General features: G+C 36.1%; 1 protein-coding gene across 6 annotated transcripts in view; it reads right to left on the reverse strand.

Moving 5' to 3' along the window:
• Positions 1–24,913, reverse strand: part of LOC148828668 (mitogen-activated protein kinase kinase kinase kinase 4) — a 62,427-nt gene extending 37,514 nt beyond the window's left edge. For all 6 annotated transcript variants that reach the window (XM_088925712.1, XM_088925714.1, XM_088925713.1 and 3 more), the window contains exons 1-7: positions 24,742–24,913; positions 23,539–23,604; positions 6,246–6,302; positions 3,839–3,964; positions 2,114–2,224; positions 1,673–1,763; positions 584–714 (exon numbers count right to left, since the gene is read on the reverse strand). In XM_088925712.1, coding sequence (XP_088781838.1) covers positions 584–714; positions 1,673–1,763; positions 2,114–2,224; positions 3,839–3,964; positions 6,246–6,302; positions 23,539–23,604; positions 24,742–24,798 — 639 coding nt within the window. In that variant the 5' untranslated portion in view covers positions 24,799–24,913. The remainder of the gene's footprint in view (positions 1–583; positions 715–1,672; positions 1,764–2,113; positions 2,225–3,838; positions 3,965–6,245; positions 6,303–23,538; positions 23,605–24,741) is intronic.
• Between the last annotated feature and the right edge of the window lie 2,605 nt (positions 24,914–27,518).

A 27,518-nucleotide genomic window follows, 5' to 3' on the forward strand; every position in this document is an offset into this window, starting at 1 on the left:
ACATGAATCATCTTTTTCCATGTTGCTGTTGTTTCCAATGGTGAAGGGTTCTGGTGATTCTATAATGTTATGGGGTGGATTGGACACATCCATTCCCTTAGAAAACACGGTCAACGGTCTATCAGCAGTTCTTTCCTGCTGGGAGGGGTGTCTTGCAGGATGACAGTGCCCCCATTCACAGAACACATGTGGTCAACTGGAAAAAAACTGGATGGAACTTATCTAGAGATCTTTCCAAACACATAAATCAATACTTTGTTTGTCAGAAATCACAGCTGCCAGGAATCAGAAAATCTTAATACACACAGCTCTGTAGCTGCACTGCATCTCACCTTGCTGGAGCAGTTTATCTGTTAGCTGCTATTGGAGATGTGAAGTCGGTCAAGGGCAACATCGCCCACTTCTCTCATGCTTGTCACATCTAATCTCAGTGTGATTAAGTGTATGTAAGGAATGAAGCCGCATCCACAAATTACTTGCATGTTCATACCCAGTATATTTAGTAGTGATACACTGAACGTTAGTGTTTACACATAAAACAGCACTAACATCTCCTTCTTCTGCCTGTTTTGTTTAAACTCACCCTGTAATCGTAAGTAGAATCTGGATTTTCATCACAGGCTATGACTTCAGGAGCCATCCAGTAGGGTGTACCTATAAATGTGTTCCTTCTGCCAATGGTCTTGTCTAGCTGGGCACTGACACCAAAATCAACTGGGAACCAAATCACAAAGTTTTACAAGACATTTTCCTCAAAGTATAAGACTTTAAGTATTCATTTTCATTAAAGATATGTAATGAAAAGGTCTAGTTCATAAGCATAGCTTTTAAATTAATGTAAACCTTCAAATATCAACATAATCTTTTCATTCATTGGACGTACTTGCTAAGCAATTGTTTTTTAAATAAATTAAATACTGTTTTTCTTTGAGAACAGCCCAGTTTGGAAATAACTCCTTGCTCACCTGATAGAACCTTCACAGCAGCATACAAGAGGTCACAAAATATATGTATATCATCCTACACTTGCCCTGTCAATGTGTCCATATTGAACACAGCAGGTAAGATGTCAGATGGAGAATGTGTAATACTGTATGCTTATACAGTAGGCGGGCATCTAGTTTGCCACAGTTATTTCAGTACATCCATTTGCCTGTAGGAATAATATCACCAGGCTAATGGCACATTCTCTTTGGGGTACCCCTATCACAGCCAAGTGCGTACCCCATTATATCTAACTCTAGATAATACAACCCAACCGCAGCTCTGAGTGCCATGCCCCTACCAACCAAGCAGTGCACTAATGAACTACTTACTTCAGAATTTTTATTTAATTGTTAACACGCTTTCTCCTTATTAATATGTCTTTTTATGTCAATGATGGGATACTCCTTTGGGCCAAAGACCTCTAGGTTTGGCAATTGGCAATTGCCAGTTCTTAATGATTAAGTAATGAAATGTCACAAAAGTAATTAAAAGTCAGAAGACATAGCCCTTGAAGAATTTAATTGTCCAAAGCCTACTTATAGTTTCCATTGTGCCATTTAACTTGAGAGCTGAGAGAGTACATGGTATTTATAGTCTATTATCAGGTGTCACAGGTATCATAGGGCAGACAGTTATACTGTAAGTGCTTCAGAAAGGTATTCTTTTTCCTGCTGCTCATATTTACCCAGTTTCACTTCTGCATTTTCCGTCAGCAGCACATTCTGTCCTTTTATGTCACGATGTATAACACGGTGTGAATGAAGGTGTGACAAGCCCTAGAGAAGGAACAGATTAAGTATGCAAGGTATGTTCTGCTAAAAACAGTCAAAATGTGAAACATACATCTAAGACCCAAACTGCGTATCATCATTATCGCATCTAAGAACTTCTGTTAAGCTTTCTATTAAAGCTATAATTTAACAGACTTATTTTAAGAGGCATCGACACAGATACAGACAGCATAATAATGATGAAGTTAATAGCATTTGGTATAGGCCTATGGCAGTTTATAAATTCAAAGAGAGTACTAAAGCCACAACAGGCCCAGGAACATTTTGTTTTGAAAATTACAGTAATTAAAACTAGCACATTGGTCAGGCTAAGTTGCGTTTAATTCTGAACTCACTCTAAGAACCTCTCTGCAGATGTAGGCAATCCAATCTTCCTTCAAGCAATTCCCTTTGGTCTTCTTCATCAGATCAGTCACTGAGCCTGCTCCACAGTACTCCATTACCAGCTACACAAATCAGTGTAAGGCAAGCACTTCAGACAAATCCAAGGCATGTTAACATGATCACATTTGAAAACTAATAAATAGTTCATCATATTTTTCTTCTATTTTCTGGGATTCAGTTCTAAAAAAAGACAACATTATCCTTTCAATGTACAGATAGGACTTTAAAAATTAAAGAAACTGTTTAAATTGCTTAACACATTCAGAGCATTTCTGATAAAATTTGGAAAACATAAACAGTCCTGTACTAGAGAAGTTCCAATGCAAATCTTGAACTTCAATGTGCATTAGCTCCTACAACTTTTACTCTAACATAACTGAAAATCTGACTTTAAGATTGTTTGCTTCAGCAAATTATGCCTCATTAGCCAATCTAAATTTTGCTAAGAATTCTCTCGTAAAAAAACGAATGCCCATTTATTTTTGCTTCTGAATATCTCAGCGTTCAAAAGAATAACTGAGCGGTTTGTTTACGAAGAGGCTTATCCTCCACCTATTAATTAGTATTAATTTTAGTATTAATTAGTAAGAAAATCTACTGTAATATTTCAGCTGTGTTCACGTGTATAGCCAGTTCATGTTGACGGGAAGAAGATTATTCATCTTCTTGTGAGCAGAAACAGAGGTCTGAGTCCCCTTCCTCTTTGGGAACCAGACAGGAACTGAACCCCAGACTCTGGCAGTGTCAGTGCAATGCTCAAACCCCATGAGCTACCCAGTCTCACAACCAGCAGTGATTTGCGATTGCGTTCAAATCCATTCTTTGTGTGCACAAATGGCTACACTTGCGTGGTGTGAAAAATGAAACAAAGTTGATTATGTTACAGTTTTGCCATTTGAAGCTATGCAAATGATCTAGTTAATGTAGCATATAAACACAGGACAAATGATGCAGGAAATACATTTTCAAAGACTCATTATATCAGACACCCCTGTCATTCAGGAAGTGCATGAGATTACAAAAGTACTTCGTTTTCATACAAGGAATGCAGATACTTATAGAACATACACGGTGGACACAAGTTCAAAACACAAGGCCAATTTCAATAGAGACCAAGGTAAGATGTTATACTGCAAGACAACGTTTTTAACAATTTCTTTGCAACTCTTAACTCAAGGATGTCAATTAAAACTGCAAAGGCTATTATAAAAGATCTTGGCTAGAAGGTTTAAAAACTTTGATAAACAGCATTTCATGTATCCTCAGTCTACATAGCAAATGATATACAACTCATATTCAAAAGTATCCTTTTAAATCCTTAGAGTTCAGCTTCAAAGGTTTCAAACATGACTTATTGGCAGGTTCCATATCTCAGTTTGTGAAAAACCTGATAATGAAATGTGTGTGGACATGTGTGTGGAAATGTGTGTATTGATTTAAATAAAAAGATATCAGGAAATGCTACAGTTATTAATAGAATACTGACATTGCAGGATCCTATAAGTCTGCTTGTCAAAAAAAGACAACATGACTCATTTTCTTAAATGTTTTTTAAAGGCAAGTAACATGAATGCTCATGGTAACATATTCACACAGTAAATGGTTCCTAAAGAGAGAGAATTTTTTTTTCAGTGGGATCTGAATGTTTTCAGATCAAAAGAAGAAAAACAACTCACCCACAGCTGATCATCCTGACCCGCAGGACTCTTTTTAATAAAAGCACCATAATAAGTGGCAATATTTCTGTGGTGGGAATACATCTTTAACATGTTAATTTCTAGTTTTATTTCTTCCTCTTCATCCTACAATAAAGAGTAAAAAAATGTAATGCAAACAGCATATAAATACAAATAACACCTTAACTTTAGATGTCTCTTATTGTTGCGTCAGCAGTTCACATCTACAAGGGTCCAGTAACTATAACTTAATTGAATGCTTTCTTTATTTTACTAGTGAAAAGTAGGTTTTCTGCCCTATAAACATGAAGAAAAAAGGAGAAGAAAAGCAATAGGAGCCTTTATACATGGAGAACCTGGATTGGGAGCTCTAAATATCTGAAGGAAGTACAAAACACTGGATAAAGCTTGTATAAAACCACATCTCTCATCTGAGGATTTCAAAGCCTTCCCTGGTTTTCTGAAACTCGAGCCGTCTTTCCCCAAACCACAGTATCCTTCTTCTTTTGTGTTACCAGCTTACTGCGTTTCACAATGGGGCTTTACACTCATTAACATATCAGCTATAGAGAGAAATGTCTACAGCTCTGCTGGCTTAGAAATAAACCATTATAAAAATAAAACACGAGAACACATTCAGGAGCTAAAAGACAACTGGACCAAATGTGTTTGAACAAGTATTTACTTAGAAGAATGTCAGTTTACAGTTAAAATTCAGTGAAGAACTTAGACCTTAAACGCCTTATATGGAGAAGAAAGTACTTTTTCCTTACAGTCTGAGGGAATGGAGCACCAGTCCAGTCCTGGAGTGCCATAACATCTGCTTTTTTTATTCCATCAGAGTTCTTAACTAGCACTTTGATTCACTCATTGGCTAAACTAGACAAAAATTCCTTAGGTGCCAAAAATGTAAAGAGACCTATTTAAAGAGCAGGAATTCACTCTTCCAGGTCTGGATAGATGCTCCAGTGTCATACCTGAGAATCTCCATGTAATCTAAGTACGTATTCAAGTTTAAAAAGCCGCATCTTATATTCTGAAGACACTGTCTCACATCTGATTGAAGGTGGCACACTGATATGGGACAATGATTTGAGTAAAGTAATCAAGAAGGGTTAATTTTCCTGACACAAAAGCCTTTTTAAAAAAGCTTCTGTTCCAAATTGTGTAATTAATTCTGTAATTAATAAGTAATTCTGGAATTAACACCAACAAGCACTGCCTGCAAATAGTCTAAATCAGTAATACAGCAGTTTATTTTTTAAAACAGGATGAAATCCTAATTGCTTATTATACAAGAGCACATACAAGCTTGGCTCTCTCAAGAGCTAAGATTTTTTTCTTGTTTTTGACATTTTGGTTAAAATTAGCACCACAAAACAAAAATCCTGCCTGTGACACAGTCTACACTGAAAACAAAACAAAACGCTGCTTACTTCTAAAATCGATGCAAAACACTGCAGTCTATTTTCAGCTCAAGGCATTTTTTGCAGCACTTAAGAGACACATTTTTGCTTCCTTGTTGATTCCTAACCCAGTCATAGACTGCAGCATTTCTTAGTTCCCTTCTCATAGTTGAACCATGTAATGAGCTGAAAGATTCTAGCATGGACCACATTGTGGACATCATTTTATTTCATCATTCCAGGAGATGAGGGCACTGTATATAAAAACTTTCTTTCACTATGATAGAATACCAGATGAAAAGGATATTCATTTACTTAGCATCCAGGCCAGTTGCTAACACATAAGGCAGCGTCTTAGTCCCCAGAAGAGTGCAGTGAGAGTTTCAGGAGAGCGACCTGCCTATGTTTTGGTTTGGGAATGAACTGGAGGGGGTGTAGTGTGTGAGTGAGGAGATCTGACAGGGTGGGGGCAAGTGACAGCTCACAGCAGGAGCAATTCATTTCTTCAGGAAATCTCCAACGGCTATCGCAGAGGTCTGATAGACAATACAAGCTCGACAGGAAAAGGGAAAAGGCATTTTTGTGCAGAGTAAGATCTTTATCTGACTCACTCCAAGTTACATTCTTATCTGTGCTTTATTTGTCTGCTTTCAAAATATGTTTTAATGCCATATAACTTCACAGACATTATGTAGTCAGAAGCTATCTTCAATATGTGTTATTTTTATATAAGGCAAAATATCTGCTGGATCCAATTTAGGAATGCTATGCAAACCTCATCTGGAAGCTACTTGCATATTGGATTTTTACGTTCTTACAGAAATACAAAGAATTACACTCTGACAAGCTACAGAACACTTCTGAATTACTTGTGCTGCTATTTCTATACACTGTACGATGTCTAAGGCTGTTGTTATACTTAGCCATTATACTTTACACTAATAAATCCGTGGCTTTCCAGATGTACTGTAATTACCTATGACTGAAGCAAACGGACTCACCTCTGTAACATCCATGACCTTGATTGCAGCCAACTGTCCTGTCTTGACGTGTCTCCCCTGCCAAAAGAGGTTGTATTCTGTTTATTTAAGCCCAGGAGTTTTCAGTTTTAATGATTTTTAACAAACAAATGTGTTTCAAGACCGCAATCAGGTGTTCGTAAACGCGGAACATGGGAACAATGATTAAGCATCTAAAAAAACAAGAGAGAACACATTTTTAATTTTATTGTTTTTGAATTAAAATAATTAATTACACTCATCACCAGTTTCTGCCATGACTCCTATATACAGGTACCTTTAAATGTTTGCTAGTAACAGCAGGTTTGCTTTGAGACACATCACAGGAAACTGTGGGATGTGCAACATCACAGTTAAAAATAGATTTTAGGTAACTACTGTCAAACTCGTACAGGTCTAATGAACCATAACAAACATTGGAACCACACAGAGGGAGAACTTAAAAAGGTACTGTGTTGCTAGCACATTTATGTAAACACTATAGCCCAGCATCTCTTAACCAAACATAACATGAACAGGTTAACCAAAAGTTCGATTTTATTAAGGTCTATCACGGAATCCAGGTGGACCGTACAGAAAAAATAAAACACTACTTCTCTAAAACAAGCAAGTTTCGATTCAGTCTGAGAAGCAGAAGGAACACAGTGTTGGGAATTCCAAACTGTAAAGTACTCCAAATGAGGGGAAAAAAACACAAATACACATTTGCCAAATTTTCAGGAACAAAGACCCATTCATATGGAAACTGCTTCCACTATTTATTCTTTAAATGTGTAAAAAATACACATTTAAAGTTCTTGAAGACGAAGCGGTGTGGGATTCTAGCTTGCATTATTAGGTTGACAGTCAGCATTTCCAAAGATATTTATTTTGAAAATTGCTGATCCAGTCCATCAAAAGGAGACACATAAAATGAACAGCAGATCCTTAAAAATAATATACAGTACACTACTCAAACTTACTGAGCATATAACATATTATTTACATCTATAGGTACAGTATGGAAATTGGCAATAAATGCTGGCTGCTGTCTTTTTCCAACACTAATTGAAAGGCACTAGAGAAAGCAAGTCATTCACAGCAGTAGGCCCTCACACTGATACAAAGGTTGTGTATGCAAAAATGTTGCTCTGCTTCATATACAGTATGACCGATTGTTATACATGTAAATAACACACCACTGTAACACAAGGCCCCTGTAACCTCAAATATAAAAACAAAATCCTAGAGAAAAATCAAAATGTGACATTTCCATGGCTAAATGTATTCATAATGAATATAAAGCATAAATGATGTTCCTTAAACAAAAGTGGATTTAAATAAAAGCACTTAATGAGTTTTGATTGATGATTTTTTAACATTTAGAGTGATGAAAATGTCTGAAAAGGAGCAGTTAATATATCAACACAGCATAATCAAAATAAAGAATATACTGTACAGTATATTGTTACTTATATATTTTAATAATATATTGTTAAATATACAATGTTCAGATTTTTCCAAGTACTGAAAAGGTAAAAAATGAATTTCAGTTATCTGGTACTTCCATGCTGCTTCAGATCATTCATAAAAGCATTTGGGCACCATGTGAACTTCCACACTCTGCTAAAGGAGACAGGACACAGAAGCACAACACTCAATACCATGTCATCACAGGAAGATCAGAGAATTGTCCCAAGATGTAAGGAAAGCTTATTCACCCCAGCAGTTCTAGTGACGGCCATAAATAAACACAAATTATTCCAGGTTCGATCCTGTGGTATCAAGAAGTTCATGGCTAACAGGATGGTTGCTACCACAACAGGAAGTGGTCATAAGAAAGTTAAAGGGCAACAATCCTGCCGTTATCAGGACACAATTTCCCCATGACTATAATTCCAAGGTTGACAACAGAAATCTGGTGTCAGCTGTAGAATTCCATTGCAAGCATGAAAGGAAAAGGAACAAACTTGTCAAACAGAACTACGTGGTTCTGAATTTAAATGTGACCAAATGATGGTGTTTGGTAAAACAAATGGAATTACAGGACAGTCTCACCAGAAGAATGATTAGCATATAAAGGTAAAACTCACGTTGCAAAGGACTAGAATCCCTTTTATTACATACAGTGGGTACACGTGTTTGTATATTAATCTGGGACTGTATCGCATATTCTATTCCTGGTGTTCTTCTCAGAAATGAGGATTGGATGAATTCCAAAGCAATTCAGAATGTATCCAGAAATCCAGTTCCATCTGCTAAGACGCTTAAGCCTAATGACAAATGAACTTTCCAGCACAATAACAACCTGAAGCACACCTGCACATGTACAGCCATATGCTAAAGGGAGCTTAATATCAACATTACTGATTGGCCAACACAATCTCCAAAGCGCAATCCAATATAACATTTGTGGTATGAACCTAATATTGCAGTTTACAGACACAAATCATGTGCTCAAATGTTGTGGAGATGTTCTGCATGAAAAAAGTGGTCACCAATTTCTAATCAGAAGTACCTGAACCCAACAAAAGGCTTCAGGAAGTGCATTCTCTCCATTATCAAAGCCAAAGGAGGGATCAACAAAATAGGAACTGCTGGAATGGGAATACTTGTACATTTTAAAACACTGTACACACACTACACACCATAGTATATTTAGACACTACATGCAATTTTTAAAAAAGATTTGTTTTTTTGTCATATCTATTACTGGTAGTCTTAAAAGTTTTCATGTTTAATTAATGCAAGAAACCCAATGCACTTCCTTCACTATTTGAATGAAGGGTGAACATTAGGATGACCAGACTGTAAAACAGTGTTGTACAATCTGCCTGGTCATCCAGCATCCTGGACAGCACGCTGACCAGGCCCAGCCTTGGATAGCTTATCCAGGACACTAGGACTAACATCCCTACACTTCTTCCAGGTGCCATGGGTTTTTTGGTGACCAGCTTGTCATGACCTTATCTAGAAGTTTCATGTGAAGGACCAGCATCTCCTACAAAAGAGCAGCCCATTACCAAACAGAAGAATTGGTTTGGTAGTTTTGGTCCAGAGGGAAAAGTGCCACCTACTGGTCTACCAACACACTTCTAGCAACAACCTAGTTTTATTTTGTTCCTAGTTTTGCCTTGCATAGCTTCTTGGATTCGATGAGATCAGGCTACAAGGTGGTAATGATGCTGACAAATGTTCGCTTTTGTTATACCTCCCAGCTACAAAAATTCCGTCAGGCCTACATTTAACATGCCACCGTTACAGCCTGTAATAGATTAACGTCTGTCTCCCACTGTTCAGAATTTTATTTGTTCTTTCAAAAATGAATTCACAAATGCGATTGTCATCTTAGCTTCCTTCGAGAATACATGAAACAATTCATTTGTGCGACAGCAGTCATATATTTAAGTCATTTGGTCACTGAAGTGAACGTAACGACTTCAACGCCTGTCTTCTTACGGCATAAAAGATGAATTAGAAAAGGAAAAAAAGGGAAAGTAGAACAGGAAGACGGCATTGCATTTAGAAAACAAAACAAGGAAAGTTTTTGCGAGTAAACAGGATTTATGAGGGCACTGAAGGGATAACAAACCAAATCTCAAGGGGTGTTTGCAGACCCAGAGGGATGGAAATTCACAAAACAAACTTCCCACTTGTAACAATGCAATTCTTTCACACTGCTAAGACACTGGCCTTTGGGAGATGTATATTTTACCAAAACAAAACTTCCCCTTAAAAAAAGTAAAAAGTAATGCTTTACAGAATTATTAATGAACAACTTCAGAAGAAAATGAAAGAAAATTTCCCCACATCTCTCATGTTGAATTTATACAAAATACATAAGAGATAAAAATGTTTTAACATTTTTATTATGTGCTTTATTACATACCTGTGCTTTTCTAAGAAACCTCAACTTTTTTAGTGGTGTTGCTTTTCATATGCAGTAAAGGACTGTAACAACTAATCTGAGATTCTGTTACCAAGAAACACAGAACCCTCAATGAAAACCACAAGGAAAGTGCAAACCCAAACTGTACAAGGGCAGATAGTAGCTGGCTCTGTGGTTGATTTATCAACAGTCATAATTAACCCCTTCCCGATTCCAACTTTCTTCTATAATACTGTAATTACTGTGAAGGTTTTAAATTTAGGCTTTAACTTCTATAACACAATAACCTTTCCACAAGTATTAAAACATATAATACCGGCTTTTTCATCTGGCTTTACATTTTTCCTTCTTAACCAGTATATATGCAAATAACACCAATTATTTAATGTAGTATCGTACTTTAAAACATTGTTCTACAAATTAGGTTACTGTACTCGTTTATTCCTTTTATCTCAACATAAGGTACTTCTAAAATCATGACTCCCTTGTAGGAGACAAGTAACTCCATAAGTGTTTTTATAGTTAGGAAATATGGAGAGTTCTATTTTAACAAAAGAAAATCATACAAAGGTCCAAATGTTTAATAGAATGGTTAATATATTGTACGAGAATATTTAATTTGATAAAATGGCATACAATACTGTTTTCCAAAGCGACATCCTCGACACTCTATGGTAATATTCTTAGACCAAATGTGACTGACCATGTTGGGAAACTTGAGTATTCCCTGAAAGTATCAAACAGCATACGGTGAATGTCAATGACTGATTTGTTTCAGTAGTCACTTCAGCACTGCAATAAAAGTGCACTTACAGTACCACCATTCAGAAAAAACACTCAATCACCAATCCTTGGTATTAACCTGCACTGTTGTATGCCATTGTCATTGACCCCGGCATCCTGGCCAAATTTCCCATTGGCCCTTACCAATCATGGCCTCCTAATAATCCCCATCTATGAATTGGCTTCATTACTCTGCTCTCCTCCCCACTGATAGCTGATGTGATGTGAGCTGCCGTCACATCATCCAGGTGGAGGCTGCACATTGGTGGCTGTGGAAGGGAGTCCCCATTACCTGTAAAGCGCTTTGAGTGGAGTGTCCAGAAAAGCACTATATAAGTGTAAGCAATTATTATTATTATTGTCTATTGACAAAATATGAAGGCTTTAAAACAAAGTAACAAGTGATTTCACTACAGATTTTTACATCACTTTGAGTTCCAAACACTCCTCCTGCTCTACATAGTGTATATATAGTAGTAATTCACCTACATCTAGACTTGTATTTATATATTGTAAGCTTATGTAACAAATCACTAGCTTTCAACATTTGAAAAGCATCTCCTGTGCACTGTTTTAGGCATTAACAGACAGAACAAAGCTCATTAGAATCCTTTTAAAGTTATTTAGGGAGAACATCTCAGAAGGCAGCAGCATATCTGCATGTGCTAGGCTCATCATGTGGTAATATTGTGGCACACTTCTGCAATGTGATAATCACAGCAATTGAATATGTCCTGGTTACATCAGAATTATAAATCTAAACCCTATGTCTGGTCATTTCCCTTAAAGAAAGCAAAAACACAATTTTGGTTTTGCATAAAATGTATATATAAGGTTTGAATGAACATGAATGTTTGAATGTGTGTATATTTGGAATTCAGAGAGCGTAAGCACATTTCTTAACTCCACGGCACCAGATTTAATTAATAACCACGCCATGGTTCCCCACAACGAGAGCAGACAGTCATCAACTAAAGAGCAAAGCTGATGGAAATGTGCAAGTAAGGCCAAATACACACACAGAGAAAAACACATACATATATCAGGAATATACCACTGAAAAACAACATAATAAGATCCCAATTCAGAAATCTTTAGTTTGATGAATTTGCCATATGCCACCATGTGTAGTTTGTCATGATTTTCAGAATGCTTATCTTAATTCATACAAATACAACCATCGTAGTTCACACTTTTTAGTTTCCCCAACATAAAGTGCAAGAAAAAGAACCTTTTGGTGAAAGCAGCTTTAAAACCATAAATTACAGGGAAAAGCAATGTAATTTAAAAAATACATCTAAAACCTAGACATTTATATAACAGTGGATCCTACTGCAATATGCACATTTAATAAACATACATACACTATATAAATAAATCAAAAACCTCAGCAGTCCCTCTACTGATGTTACTGAAATAGTTACTTTTCAAACTGTCTGGATAAGCAATGCTTAGAATGATTTCTTATTTCTCAATATTTTACTCTCACATTAAAACACTGAAAACAGAGATCCCCATTTTTTGCATCTAATTTTTTCAAAATGAGTTGACACTAAGCTTTTCATTCTCACAAAAATGCTTTTTATTCCCCAGCTAACCACGAGTTTGTGTCATGCCTTTGTTATTGCCACACACTTTCACTCGTTAACACACGGCTTTTATACTGAAGGGCATGGTGCATTTATGAGACATGAGAGAGAATACAGAGCTTTTTGAAAACTGAAAAGCCAGTTATTTTAGGTCAGTCCTGCAGTTCTGATGGTGGGAAATTAAATACTTTGTGGCTTGAAATAAGCACTGCTGTCACAGAATGAAAGTTTCCTCGTGCTATCTAGCTACTTCTACCTAAGACATCCACAAAATGGGATCAAAGAATGTGTTTGACAAGTGTTTGGCTCAAACTCAAATGATTTAAACAGCTCCTTGTTGGTCAATGCATGCAAAAGTATGGTGCCTGTTTAGTCGCCAGTTGAAAGAGAGGAAAAAAAAACATCTCAAGCTCTGTTTCCTTCAATTGTTTGATCTGGAAAAAGCTCACTGAAATCTTAAAAAACTGAAGCTGTTCTGAACCTGAAAACAAATTTAAAACTCCAACAAATGTCACGCACATTTCAGTGCATTTTATCGGTCTTTAACTTATTTATTTTCTGTTTCTAGACTGTAATGTACTGTTGAGAGCCAGATAAAGAGTGGAGACCATGATTTACACTGCATATGGGTTAGGAAAACAGGACACAACAAAAAAAAAGGCATGTGTAAGCGTCTTTCAGGGGCACTGCTCTTTACAGAAAATAGAGAAGACTGTAGTCTGTAGGGTGTCTGACTGAAACACATTTAGAATTACACTATGCTCCTCTAGCATAGTAAGTACTGTATATTGCTATTTTGAAAACTTTCCTCTTTTTCAATAATTTGAAAGCTCACAAAAACTGAATAAATCCTAATGTATTTTTAAAGGTAATTTGAAAACATATCTGTGCGGCATTTTAAGCATCTTGACAACACAACACAACTTGAATTAACAGACCTAATGGTATAGAAAGTAGCACAGACTATACTATATATATATACAGTATATATATTCTAATAAAATATGCTTCTAAGCTACTGTGAAAAAAAATGGACATCTTAGATCCAATCAAGAGTTACAATGTACTGTAGGTATGATACAAGCATCAACAGTTTACTCAAGGCCCCCACTAGCTTTATACTTCATAAACAACTTCAGCTGTTGTTATTATAGCTTATCTAGAGTGAGAAGAAACCACTCTTGCCGTTTAGAAATATCAAATTCATAATGATTAGAACCTTCACAAACTTGACCACAACAACCCATGGTAAATTGTGCGTGAGCAGCCAGTATGAAAGCATCTCATTCATCATTTTTACTTAATCAAATAAAATTATCCGTATGTCACACTTGTCAGGTCACATCCATAAAGCTAGGAAGGTATTGCACGTACTACAAAATACACAGCTATCAAACTTAACTGGTAGCTTGAAAAAACATGGCTACAATTTCAATAGAAAAATACCTTCAAAGACCAACATAGTGTTACTGCGAAAGGAAGGAAAACCACTAAAGATTAAACAATATACAAAGTTTGAGACTTTGTTGCGCAGAAGTGAATATACAAATTTAGCTGTACTGTGATGATTTTTAATGTTTCCTTATCATCTCTTCTGATTTTCCAATGTGTTAACAGTTTTCTCAACTCAGCACTTTGTGCTTATTACAGCATATATTGGACTGTGGCAAATTTAGTCCATATTGAAATTCATAACTGACACCGGTGTGACTTCAAAAACACCAAGGTTAGGGTTACGCTTGATATGAGAACATAAAAAAGAGAAAACAAGCAGGTTTAAGACATAAACAGAGACTTATTTGTTCAATGACAGGGACATATATTTGTCCCAACGTTGCAAACAATCCATCAGAAAGTTGCTTGTTCCTTGCAATAGTTGTTGCAATTCAGAGCCTATACTGGAAGAACAGACTGGGGGAGGAGAAACACAAAGACTGAAGGACATGCAGACACCAGACAGAAGACAGCAGGACTAACTGCTATGCCATTATTCCACCCTGTCCTGGCAAACAACCACACAATTTAATGTATAAAATTCCAAACTGGTCTACAAAATTAATATTTGCTATATGTGTGTTATTTGTTCCCAGCACTGGAAAAATGTAGGTCAAATACAAAAAGGGAAGGAATGTGTTCTTTTTGTGTAATGCATGTGAACCACAAAGTCTCACATTAGTAACATAAAAGCCAAGAGTGAGACCCCTAAGTGTTATTTTCAAACATGCAAAAAACCACACTCAAACACCATATAAGAAAAGCATTGTAAATCTGTGTTAAGACTGGTTTTAACTACTACTGTGACCTACTAAAATGGAGTACTATAAATAACAACCTATTCACTGTACTTATTTCCATAACTTAATGCACAACAATCAAGATTTAAAAACGAAAAACAGAAACACATAAAACAAATGAAGCTTTTATAAAAACCAGAGACACATGCATACCTTAGCAAATTCGATATGTAGTGGATGCCCATGTTTTATATCATAAGACAACAGTGTTAATAAAGACAATTACACTGGAGCAACTGCTTTATAAGTGGCTTTGAATGGATCATTTCCTCAGCACCCTCACTATTTTTACACTCTACAGACAGCTTTTGAATTTCACTCTCAATACTCTTAAGTGTCAGTTTCTACCAAGGAATAAAAAAATAACTTGCTTTATGAACCAGTCTTTCTGGAGTTGTTCCTTATACAGGTACCTAGGCCCTATAACAACACCTTTGGTATTTTCTATTTTATTCAACTATTTATTCTTTATTCTTTTTTGTAATGGAAATCTTTAATTTGAGGATTTTTATTCTTCCTATTTTTCCTCTTTTCAATATGTAAAATGTAATCGGGTAGGAGCAAGTCTCCCAAATACCAAAGGGGAAAATAAGGAAATCTCTTATTTCTGACAGAAATATCCTTGGCAGCGACTGTCTGCTCTACTGCCTCCTCCCTATGAGTTCAAAGGTTATCACTTCCCAGCACAATTTTTGAGCAGTTGAGCAAAGGGACCACTGTCATCTTCCTTTTCAAATCTGTTTGGAAAGCACACATTTCAGCACCAAAAGCTCTTTCACAGCATTCAATACTGGAGGGATTTGTGACGTTATGCCATTTGGGTAGGAGCCCAGTTACTTGAACAGCAAAGCAGGAAACACGTTAAGAAGGCAGCTTCCTTTCTTCAGCCACGTGGTGACCCATGTAAGTCCTTACAGAGGATTTTCACAACACGAGCACTTTCTCAACCCTAATGACATACGAAAGATATCTCGTCAGGGGTGCAACATAGCCTGAATATGCTAATCACTTTTTTTCTGTGATTGCAGTGCCAGCTGCGCACTGTTGAGCCCTGCAACCCATAGAACAGGGAAGTAACTTGCAAAAGGAGAAACAGTTGATGTCATCTAACTTTATAGCTGTACAACTTTATGTACTGTACACTACTGCAGTAACGCACAACCTTTCTTCTGGCACGACTACAGAATATAAGGCCTTATGTCACAATCAAAATTTTATTGCAAAACAAATACAGGATGATGTACTAATAATATTCAAGACTGCAGTAAGATAGAAGTCTTGTTAAATTCCAGAGTATTCCAATTATGGCTCAATACCGAAAGAAGTGTGAGTAATATAGAAAAAGAATATTAACACAAAGAAGAATATCACGCCTTGTATTGTGGTTCCCTTTTCTCCCAAACATATCCACACAGCAATGATAATAGTCACCCTTTATTAACACAATTTATTAACACGGATCATTCTTCTTTATCAACTGTACAATGACTCAGCCACTCCATGTCTCATACTCCGCTAGATTCTTAAGGCTTTGTATTTGGAAGGAAGGAGGTGGACTAACCTGTGATGGCACAAAGAAGAAGTGATAAACATTCATAAATTGTTATTTCACCACTCCTACCGGCCACTGTGCTGTCTGACCTTTTTCTCCGTCTCACAATACCCTGTACATAACTAAAGTTAGTAGAGTAAAATGTGCATTGCCGGATAGACCAGGAAAATTGATTTTCTTGGACTTGGCTACTCTACCATGTCAACTTTGATGATTAAATGGAGTGCAAGCCATAAAGAAAAGGTGACTGTCTCTTAAAGACCATTCTGCACTGATATTTGCATCTCTGAAGTACAGAATGATGGACAGAAAAGAAATTCTTTAGTTATCTTTAGGCTGCAGCAACGCACATACAAGGTGATTTTACATTTGACAACTTTAGGGTTTAAGAACTGTACAGTACTTACTGTTGTACTGCTACTTTATGGTTACTTTGGTAGGACATGACAACTACACTTAACATCTGAGTGGAAAGTCAATGGCTGTGGCCCAAAGTAGCTTGACCGTTAAGCAAGTTAGGATTCTTTTTAATCTCTTTAAAAATGTTCCTTTATATTAATTGAGTTTTCGATCATAAACCAATCCAGGAAGCAATGCTGAATGGAAGACAAACATGTTGCTAGCAGAAAAACGGAACCTTTTGAGGTTAAAGCAAATTGGAGCCCATGAACAGCTGTAGATGACAGTTTATTCATAGCTCTGATACAGTGTATCAACATCCACCACATGACTGCTTTGTCTGGAACTAAATTCTAGAAGCAGTTGTCCTAATGTGCTCTTAATTAGACTTCTATTATATATTCAACAGTTCTGTTAACCATGAAACCAACTGTCATTTTAAGGCAAGTCTTGACAGTAAAGGTGGTTTTACAGAGACATTCGCATGACTGGTACTAATCTTGGCTATAGATCACCCTAACACCCAGGGTCTTCCTGCATTTCAAAGTGATATCTTTCAGGGACTTCTGGGACACATTCAGAATTCTGCTACAAAAGAACAGAGTTACTTCTTGGAAAGGATGGCTTCAGGGCAATAAAGGGTTATCATATGCTCCCTACTAACAATCCGCTTTTTTCCCTAAATGAGAAAAGGGCTAGTGCACTACATAATTTCAAACATTAATAGTCTCTCTGTTGCCCCGACTTAGAAGACAGGAGGAGGCATGATAAAGATAATTTCAAACACTGGAAAAGATAATACATTCAGGAAGCGACTTGTCTTCCTTTTTTACCACAAATGGAGCTCCACCCTAAGCACACACGGTCACAAAATACACCTCAGCAATGCAAGCATCACACTTGAAAAAAAAATTCTGTTAGTCATCCAGAAAGAGTCCAGGCAATCTATGTGACTTACGGTATATTGCTCACAAATGTCTCACATTTATTAAACAGAAGAGGAACTAAACAGTCTCTAAACCCAAAGCATAAGACAGCTAAATGCCTCCTCAGGCCATATCCTCAATTCGTTTTAGTCTGAATGCGGCATAAACCGAAAGACGATAACCACAAATCTTGTTTTTGCTTTCTTCTCGGCAGCACCTGACACATCAAGGCAAAATCAAAATTTCAGTTTGTTTTTTTTTCCCCAAATACCCTATTGAGCAAAAGGCAAAGGTCCAGAAGTACTAGACTCTCACTGAAATCTTGAATTTTAAAGAGTAGAGAACTGTTAATACAGTAATTCAAATTATTTCTTAATGTCTATTTCTTAACATTTCTAAATATATACATATTTTAACCAGTACCCATCATTTCTAAACAGGCTGAGATCATAAATAATAAATTGAACTCAAGTCTAATTGGACAAGGCTGAGCTCAATTTAATTTTAAATGTCAATGAAAAATTATGCTTTAGACAAATGCTTTGACACCAACTTAAAAAAACTATTCTTTTCACCAATATTGTGACCTTCCACAGCAGACAACAGTTTTAGAACTGCTATGTTAACGTTATAAATACATATACTAACCCAAGTCATCACAAGTGGATAAACTGTATCCTGAACCATTAATTAATACAGTATTATGACATTTGTTTCTTTTTCTTTACAGCAATCTGAAGTGTGTACATGTGCTAACAATTTTTTAAAAAAAAATCAGACATGATTTTACCATCTGTAGGCAATAATCTTGATTCTCAAGTGGGATATCTTTAATGAAAGGATTTAATTAATAACTACTAACAAAGGCAAAACTGATGACAGATTTCAGACATGCCAGAATAACAATCCTTTCCAATGGACTGTTCCAATGGAAATGAAAGATATAAAATCTATCTTTGGTATGTAACATACTTATAAAGGGAAGTAAGAGTCTCTTGCGTTCAGTAAATAGAAGGGGACAGTTCACTACTGGATTCGAAATTTAGCCCAGGATTGTAATGAATATGAAAAATGTTGTTTCTTGTTTGAGAAAAGTAAAATATAAAACCAAGTATGGTAGGCAAGAATATTCAAAGGTATATTTCTCTAAAAAAATTGACAAAGGTGAATAGATCAGGTTTTGTACTGTATCTTAAGGTCCTGCACTGGCTAGTACAGTATGTTCTTACTACTGTACTTGGTTTAAAACATTCTTTAAAAGTAGAACAAAAGGGAATTAATTACTCTAAGCTCCTGAAGCAAGCTTTATATAAAACACTATTTTACCAAAGTAATAGTGAAATGTGTGTAACTGTAAAAGTTAAAAGACCTTGACTTAAAACACTGCACATCCATGTAATTCATAAATCTCTGAACTGAGGTACCCCTATATTAGTCAAAAATGCATGCAAATTAGAAAGACAAGAGAAGATATTTCTGTTATGTAGACACATGGGAACAAAATGGTGTTTTAAAGGCCAATAGATGTAGGGAAGCAAGATTCTCTGATGAACTGAATCTTTGAATTTTAAAAAAAAGTCTTTATTCATAACGTATACATTGAAATCTAATCACAATTAATTAAAAAAAGGAATGATTAACATCCAGCCTCATCTGACTTTATTTAGTTGCTAGTAGCCAAGCGATCTTCAAAGAAGCCAGGGTATCAGCTTCAACAACATGGATGGATAGATGCATCCAGAACCCTTTGTAGAAACGTTTGTCTTCTCAATTCCATTCTAAATGCCCTTCCCTGTAGTTTTCACTTGTCCTCTGGTTTATGTTTCACTGTTGGCTATCCAGAGGGTGGATTTCTTTATTTTTTTAATATAATTTATAACAATCTTGGTCTTAGTACAAAGCCAATGTCTTCCTGAAAGTATTACAGTACATCCTTTGGTGAAAAAGAAATGACTTGTTCCTAGCAAATCTGCATGTGCAATATATTTACTAAGTCTGAATTTGCTATTGTGTTTGTCTGACCCAATGTTTGTACAACAAGCAATACAATTACAGTACCTTTCTAAGACTAAGCAGAGGAATATAGTGTTTTATAACTCAATCCATGTACATACTGTAGGACTGAAACATAGTTCTTTTTCAGATTTGCAATAGCATAAGCCAATGGTCAATGTTGTAACAGAGGATGTAAGGCATGAACATTTATTCTTTTGTAAGACAGGAAAGATCTGACACATTGACCTGAAAGACAGTCAAGGGTGGATAAGCACAAATTCCTGCTGATTGAAAGCTACTGACTGTGTGTCACTATTACCTGGCTGACCGCTTGATTAAGATCTCACAAAACCAGCACTGCACTTATGATGGGGATTCCTGGTACAGACTCAGGTACCAAAAGAATAAAAGAGAAAAACATTTGATAACATGCTGAAAGAGTTTCCATGAGTAACTGACAGAGGACTTAAGCACGCCTAGCATGCTCCCGGTAGCCTTTAACCTATTTTCTTTTAACTAGATCTCACTGACATTAGAAACTCTTTTCATAGATAGCTCAAAAGGGCTTTTTATTTAGTTTTTAAAAATTATTAGTAACTACCTGCTTCCCTGGTCTCTATTACCAGAATTCCTGAGGAAAAAAAGCTTTGCTTTCTAGTCTAGCTGATAGGAAGTCACATGTGGCAGACCCTTGGCAAGGACTTGGTAAGTGAAAAATAAACATCCTGTGTGAGCACAACAAAATCTTTTTCATTAGAATGTTAAAGCTAATGTTGTACTGTACATTAGAACAGATTAATGGGACAACTTCTCCAGAAATTAAAGCAACAACAAAGCTACCACTGCACTGTCTGCAGATTAGTTTTAAAATGAACTTTATTGGTGGCGTTTTTATAGAACCGGAGAAGAGAAAGGCACGTGTCACATTTGCTTACAAGAGACCTACGCTTGTGTTTCTTTCTGATTGAAACACAACTACTGACAGATTTGTAACATACCGTATTCACTTTTCACTTTTTGCATCGCACAGCTGGTTTGCCTTTTCTCAGAATTACATGATGAAAAAAGCTTGTTAAGCAACATCAGGGCTGGAAAGCTACTTAAACAGACCCAGCAGAGGGATGTCCTATTTATATATTTTTACAAAAGGATTTGCATTGATGTCCCCCTGCCCTTTGCTTCTAGAGACATAATTGACAACACGGAACAAAAATAGTGGAACCCATTAGAAGTTTTGGAAAAGAAGGATCAGACTCAGTAAATTATTAAAGACAAGTATTGGTTTGAAAAAAAAAACAATTCAGCCTTTTACACATGGACAGAGGGACACAAACTAGTATTTTTGTCACATTAATATTTCCTCAGAAATGTTTTATTCTGTCCTGTTAAACCCCCTGTTCTTATACCAGAAAAAAAAAGTAAGCTACAAAACTGAACTCCCATCAGTCATGTTTGTCAGTGACTGTGCCAAGCTTTCAAAACCAGGATTTCCTGCACATAAAGGCCTTAACACTTTACCTGGAGCAAACAGAACTTAGAAGCATTACACAGATAATTACAAGCTAAAAAACATTTTTTGATCAATTAAATACTCTATATTTACTTTTTACTCAATTATTGCCAAGTACCCAATGCTAATTTATTTTTACACAGCTCTCTGAACACCTTTCATCCATAGTAAATTATCAAGATATGTTTTCCAAGTCAATTTTCTAAGATATTTAAAAAGGAAATCACACAGAGAGGGGTCTGGATCAATGAGCTCTTGTTGTTCATTGATTTTTCTTATATACAGTACATATTTAGAGGCTTAGCTACAGTTTCAATATTGTTTTAGGTAGCATGCTGTTTATCATGAACTTCAGGAAGAGAAAGGGTTTCTTGGAAATACCAGTAACTACCACTCTAACAAAAAAGGGTACTATTTTACTGTTTTTCCACCCCAAGTTTCAGTTCTGCTCACAATGGTTTTTGATACATACGTATATATATATACAGGTATATGATTCTATGAGATGCTGCTGCTGAACAATCTTAAATGTAGAGAAATCATCAGTACACTGAGTGTTTTTACCTTACCACCAGTGCATTTCACTGCACTTCCAAGAATGACTCATTATGCTCACTGTCAAAAGGCGCAGGTACCATTTCCAGAAATGAATAAATGAAAACAAAAACTTTAGGACGGAAAAAAGAGTGCATTGCTTAGTTGGCTTGGTGTTTCAATATTTGGTGATTTGTCGGGGGGAGCTGTTCCGCACATAACTCCCTATCAGTAAATGCTGTCTTAAATGATCACTGAGCAATCTCACACTTTGTGTGTTAAACAATGTTGTGCACAGCAGATGTTTTATCCTGTGGTTATAGTAAATACAGAGTATATGAGCTGGTGACCAACAACATCACTGCGCAAACCTTCAGTAAAAAGAGGATAAGCTATTGTTCTGTCTTCCACTTATGTTCCTGTTTATATGGGGCTCCAGGGGAGAGAGGGGAAAGAGGTAAGGAGAAAGGGAAACCAGGCTGTCTGCATCTTGTTTCATACACTGTGGCTTTAAAAGACAGTAAATATGCTTGAGCAGAACCTTTGCACACTCACATTAAATATCATACAAAGCAATGCATCATGACAGAAATGCTTAAAACTAGGATTTGACAATTGAATGATTATGAAACTTTTGTATGACACACTGAAACTCCACTACCTTTACTACTGTATAAGCAGCTAAAAAGCTTCCCTATTGAACTACATTGTGTTCTTTTAAACAAGTAGTCTGATATCCTTGAATTGTGTGCTCAATACTTTCATTTATGCTGTGTCAGAAAGCTTTTTATATTCAATTGTCCTTTTAAGGGATATTTTATTTACCAAAGTACTTTTGAATACTTACTTTCCATGAACAATGTGTTCCTGTGTTATTATTGAGAATGTGTGCACTGCTTTTGAAATGATAAGGTGCATGGTCATGTAACACGATAATTACCGATAACAATGTCAGCTCAAATTCCAAAATAAAATATTTTAAAAATGCCTGGGAAAAGAACTGTGCTCCCCCATTCAAAATATATTGAATGCACAAACCAAAAAAAAGCCTGAAACTTGCAATGTACTGTAGATGAAATTGTGATCTATTACTCTTTTGATCCAGATACATATGATTTGTTTTACAGCAAATGTTTTAGTAGCAGCTACCTCTATGTACTAATCTTTTTCTGTTCATTCTGTCATTCAGATTATAGTCACCAGGTACTTGCAGTTAACACAACCCTCTTCTGGTAAATCTGCCTTTGTCTCAAGTGGACTTAGACCACAAAGCAAACAAAATGAACAGATGTTATCTGCAAATTACATTATAGACAAAAACATCTTCTTATGCCACTGCTGCTTTGTGTGAGGCCTTGAAGATGCAACACCAAGTTCAACGTTCATAAACATGATGACCCCACCCAAAAGTGTTAAAAGTATCTTTACTGAAACCACAAATGGTTTTACCAGAAGTCAAATAACACATTTAAATACACATATATTTGTGTAGACCCTGGGAAAGAAAGTTTGCACATAAGGGGATTTAAAAAAAAACATCAAGGTAACAGAAATTAAAACATCTACAATAAGAAATGTAGAAATGTAAAAATGATGATTACATTAAGTTTAATATGAAAGAGAAAACTACAAATTAATATGCATTGCCTTACTTCTCCAGAATTGAAACTACTTTACTTCTGAATTTGCAGCAACAAAACAAAATGATATTGTAAATCATAACAGCAAACTGGAATTTAACTTGAAACAAGCAGCTATTACCTAGACTTTCAAAGACTACAGCGAAGGAAGAAACATGATCTAGCTGTAAAATAAGGGAACAAACCTTGTACACTTGCCCATATGTTCCATTTCCAACAACTTCAACCAGCTCAAATATTCCAGCAGGATCCTAAAGAAGAAGAAAAAGACAGATCCTGAATAAGACACAGGAGAGATTAAACTTTTTTTTACCAACCAATGGGCCTCTCTCTATCTGGCTCTTCAATTTTAACATAACATCTGGCTTAAATATAATTATTATAAATAATGCTGCTATTAATTATAAAATATTGAATCCAGATCCACACGTCAGCAGATCCATCATGGAAGAAGGATGATTTTACACACTACTTCTTATTTCACCCTTAGTGAAATGTTTCTGGACATTCTGTGAAGACCCCTGGCTGACAACCAGCTGTCTCCACACAACCTATGTGATTTCAGAAGTTCAACATTTTAAGACATAGACTACAGTAGTGTCCAACAAACATATTTTATGTTTGGTACATCTTCCTCTTTATCTGACTTTTTGAAAAAACATTCTCTTTACTTATCCTTCTTGATCTATTCATTCTTGTAGTGAAATTTTAGCTTTGGTAGAAAAGAAAAATGCACAATAGTCTCAAATTCTTGAATCCCAGGTGAATATCAATTCTGCCCTTAGCCTTTATGCTTAATTAAAGAGTCCCTAATAATTAGCAGCACCCAATTTCTGAAGCATCTCTGACAGCTAAGAGACAGAAAGGTGTTTTCAGAGCTGCAACCACAGTAGGGACCTCTGTGGGTTTAAAGTGCTCGTTGTCTGGGCTTGGGTACTGAACAGTATTTTACTGAACAGTATTTTCATAACATCTCTTGAACATTAACGCCCACTCTGCACTTTTTTAAAACAGTATCTGGATCGATCTAATTAGTCAAATAGTTAAACCAGATTATTTAACAACTTGAAAAAGTGCTCCAAAGAAAAGAAAAAACTGAACTTAGTGAACAACCGTCAATGCATACCCCACTTCACAGTACAACTGTCATTGGCAAACAAGAACCAGCCTTTCTCGTTATTTTTGCGAAAACATTAACTGATAACACACGTATTTAAATTGTTCATTATCGTGACAAAAGACGAATGAACAACTCTAGGTCCTGTTCCCACAGCTGACACAAAATTTGAAGGTGTGATTCATGTGTTATAGACAAGCGATAACATTACTGAAACAACGTTTACAAAGACGTCTGCTTATATATCTCAAACAAGTCATCCAGTACTCACCCTCAGAGAGGAAAGATCTATTTTATCCAGACTTTTAGCGGTGCAATCTTTTGCCATTTTAGTGCTTCGATGACTGTCGTTTTAAGAACAAAATATGAAACAAAATGAAAGTTTTGCAAAAGTTAGCGGTTTGATAGCGTGTCACTCCATGGCTGCTGCAGCTGGTCTGTGCGACAAACACAGGAAACTTCGCATCCAGTTAAACCCGGAAAACGCGGAGGAAACGCACAAAAGTTGCCCGCCCCCCTTAAGAAAATAAAATTTCTAAGTGAGACACTTCATATTTCATATATTCGCACATGTGCGCAAAGACACTGATTTTCACGTGCTCTCAAACTCTGCAGTACTTGTATAGTAGCTCTGGTCACAGCGAAGACCGCTGCTTTACTGTAATAAAATGCAATTCTAGCCTAGGGATGAATTGTATTGGACGTAGTGTAGTAATGTAAGGAACAACCACAAACTTTAATCTATGCACAAATTAAATTATTTATCATTCTACATAAATCTTTTAATTGTGATGACTGAATATATTTATTTTTTAAAAATATAAATCATATATCTGCGTACATGTAATGATCAAAAAGCACTTTATCCTGGAAGTAGTTGCTGAGAAGATTTGCTTTTATGCATAGAACAATATTACCTGATAGAATATTAACATGTTTAACACTCCTAGTGCTGGAAACGTTCTCAAAAGTATTATAATTAATTATTTGATGAGTAATTATGGATATATCTGAATAATATTAAACACTATTTAAACCAATTAAAACTTTGTGAATGAGAATCTCCCCTAGTTACTAATTAAAAAAATATTTTATAATAGTATATTTTAAAAAAATCTGTAATGAAAAATGAAAAAGAAGAGAGGCTTGGATAATGTATTACCATAGGGTAATATTACACTGTAATTAATAATTCTAATATAAAATGCTCAGAACACTTTTTTTTCTCAGATGGTATTGGTTGGCGCAGTGGTGCAATGGTTAAACCTCCTACTGGTCCTGCCCTCCAGAGCCAATCTCAATTTTCTCCCCTCAAACATTTTGTTATACTGTATCTCTGTAACCAAACACAGCAGAGGCCTGCTTCAGGTCTCAAAGTGACGCTATTATTGCTTCTTCACAGAGCTGGGGCCCTAAGTTCAATTCCTAGGGTGCTATCTGCATGGGGTTTATATGCTCTCCCATGTTTGTGTGGGTTTCCTCCAGGTGCTCTGGTTTCCTCCCACAGTCTAAAGACACACTGGTAGGTTATTTAAGAAAAATGGCCCTGGTGTGTGTGTCTTTGTCTTAGTGTACCCTTCAATGGACTGGCGTCCCATCCAAGGTGTATCCTGCATTGTGCCTGTTGCTTGCTGGGATAGGCTCTGGATTCACTTCAACCATGTTCATGGACAGATGCTATTGTATCTACTGTTAAGCCTACATCTGGCATAATATACTAGACTAATTTGCATGGAAACTATATAGGCTAAGTACTGCGCTGAAACCTTCAAAACAGTCCCTTGACAATGAATTAGTGTGATCCTGCATTGTGTTTAACATATAACAGGATTTACATGAATATGAACTAGTGTACTTGTCTCTAGCTTTTCTCAGGTCAATCAGTTGCTTATGTAGTTAATTTCCATAAGTGTTTGTCTAACAGTTCTCTTTTTCCAGTCTCCCTGCCGAAAGCCCTAGAAGTCCTGAACCCATGTGAGTGAACCCCTGAATATCCCAGCTATTTAAAGACACATGTCATTTCCAAAACAAACTGGGACAGGGGCAAAAAATAGAGAGAATGAACAAGCTAAGCACAGTTCGGACTATTACATAATTATATATTTGTTACACAGTATAAGGCAAAGTTGAGAAAGCACCATTAATGACCTAGTTTCATTAAGTGTTATTATACAGTATATACATAGATCCTGACAACAATGGGTTGCTGCTGTAAGTAGAAACTAATAACATTCAACATTATTATTTATTATAACCTCTCCTGTTTCTCTCCAATAGTTTTTATAAGTTATGCTGAGGCTGCAAACTCCAGTTTAATTAACCAGTTGCACGTGGTTAGCATGGAGCAAATTAAGACAAAAATGATAGTGGTTCATTATGAAATAACTATGTAAAGGGGATGTGTTTACGGGGTAGAAAATAGTCAGGATTCAAATACCAGTTAGGCCAGCTGTGCTTTAAACAGTAATTACAACAGCCTGCCTAAGCCCAAGTTGAGCTTTTCAATGGCGTTCCAGATTGTCTATGGCCACAAAGTTTCTCAGTGTTTATGGCTAAATTGTAATAAAAGGGTATATACTGTAAAACTAAGGAGATCATTTAATTGATGACAATTAACATGGGAATTGATTTAAGTTACAAAACTACCAGGCATCTATGCATCTGATATGCAAGTTTTGTAATTCTTATTTTAATAGGTTTCAATTTATTGGACTTTTCAAGTGATGAGGAATGGTTGCATAGTTAATTTTGCCTGTATGGATTCATTCAAATGGAAACACAAATAAATAAACCCTCTTTCTTGAATAGAAACCATGTACTAAATTGCCTACTTGAAATGGTAGATACTGTAAATAGAGGGATTCCAAGGATTTCCAGCTGTTGAAGTAGACCCAAGGCACACAAGACAGACAAAAGGTTGCCACATGTTGAAAAGGGCAGGTTATATTTCATGCAGACATTTTATTGGCTTGTGTTATGTTACAATTTGCATTTAAACAACATTGCCAGTGTAAATACATTATTGTGAAATAACACTTACGGGAAAAA

The sequence above is a fragment of the Atractosteus spatula genome, chromosome 9 (assembly GCF_055471065.1).
Source record: "Atractosteus spatula isolate fAtrSpa1 chromosome 9, fAtrSpa1.hap1, whole genome shotgun sequence".
Taxonomy (NCBI): domain Eukaryota; kingdom Metazoa; phylum Chordata; class Actinopteri; order Semionotiformes; family Lepisosteidae; genus Atractosteus; species Atractosteus spatula.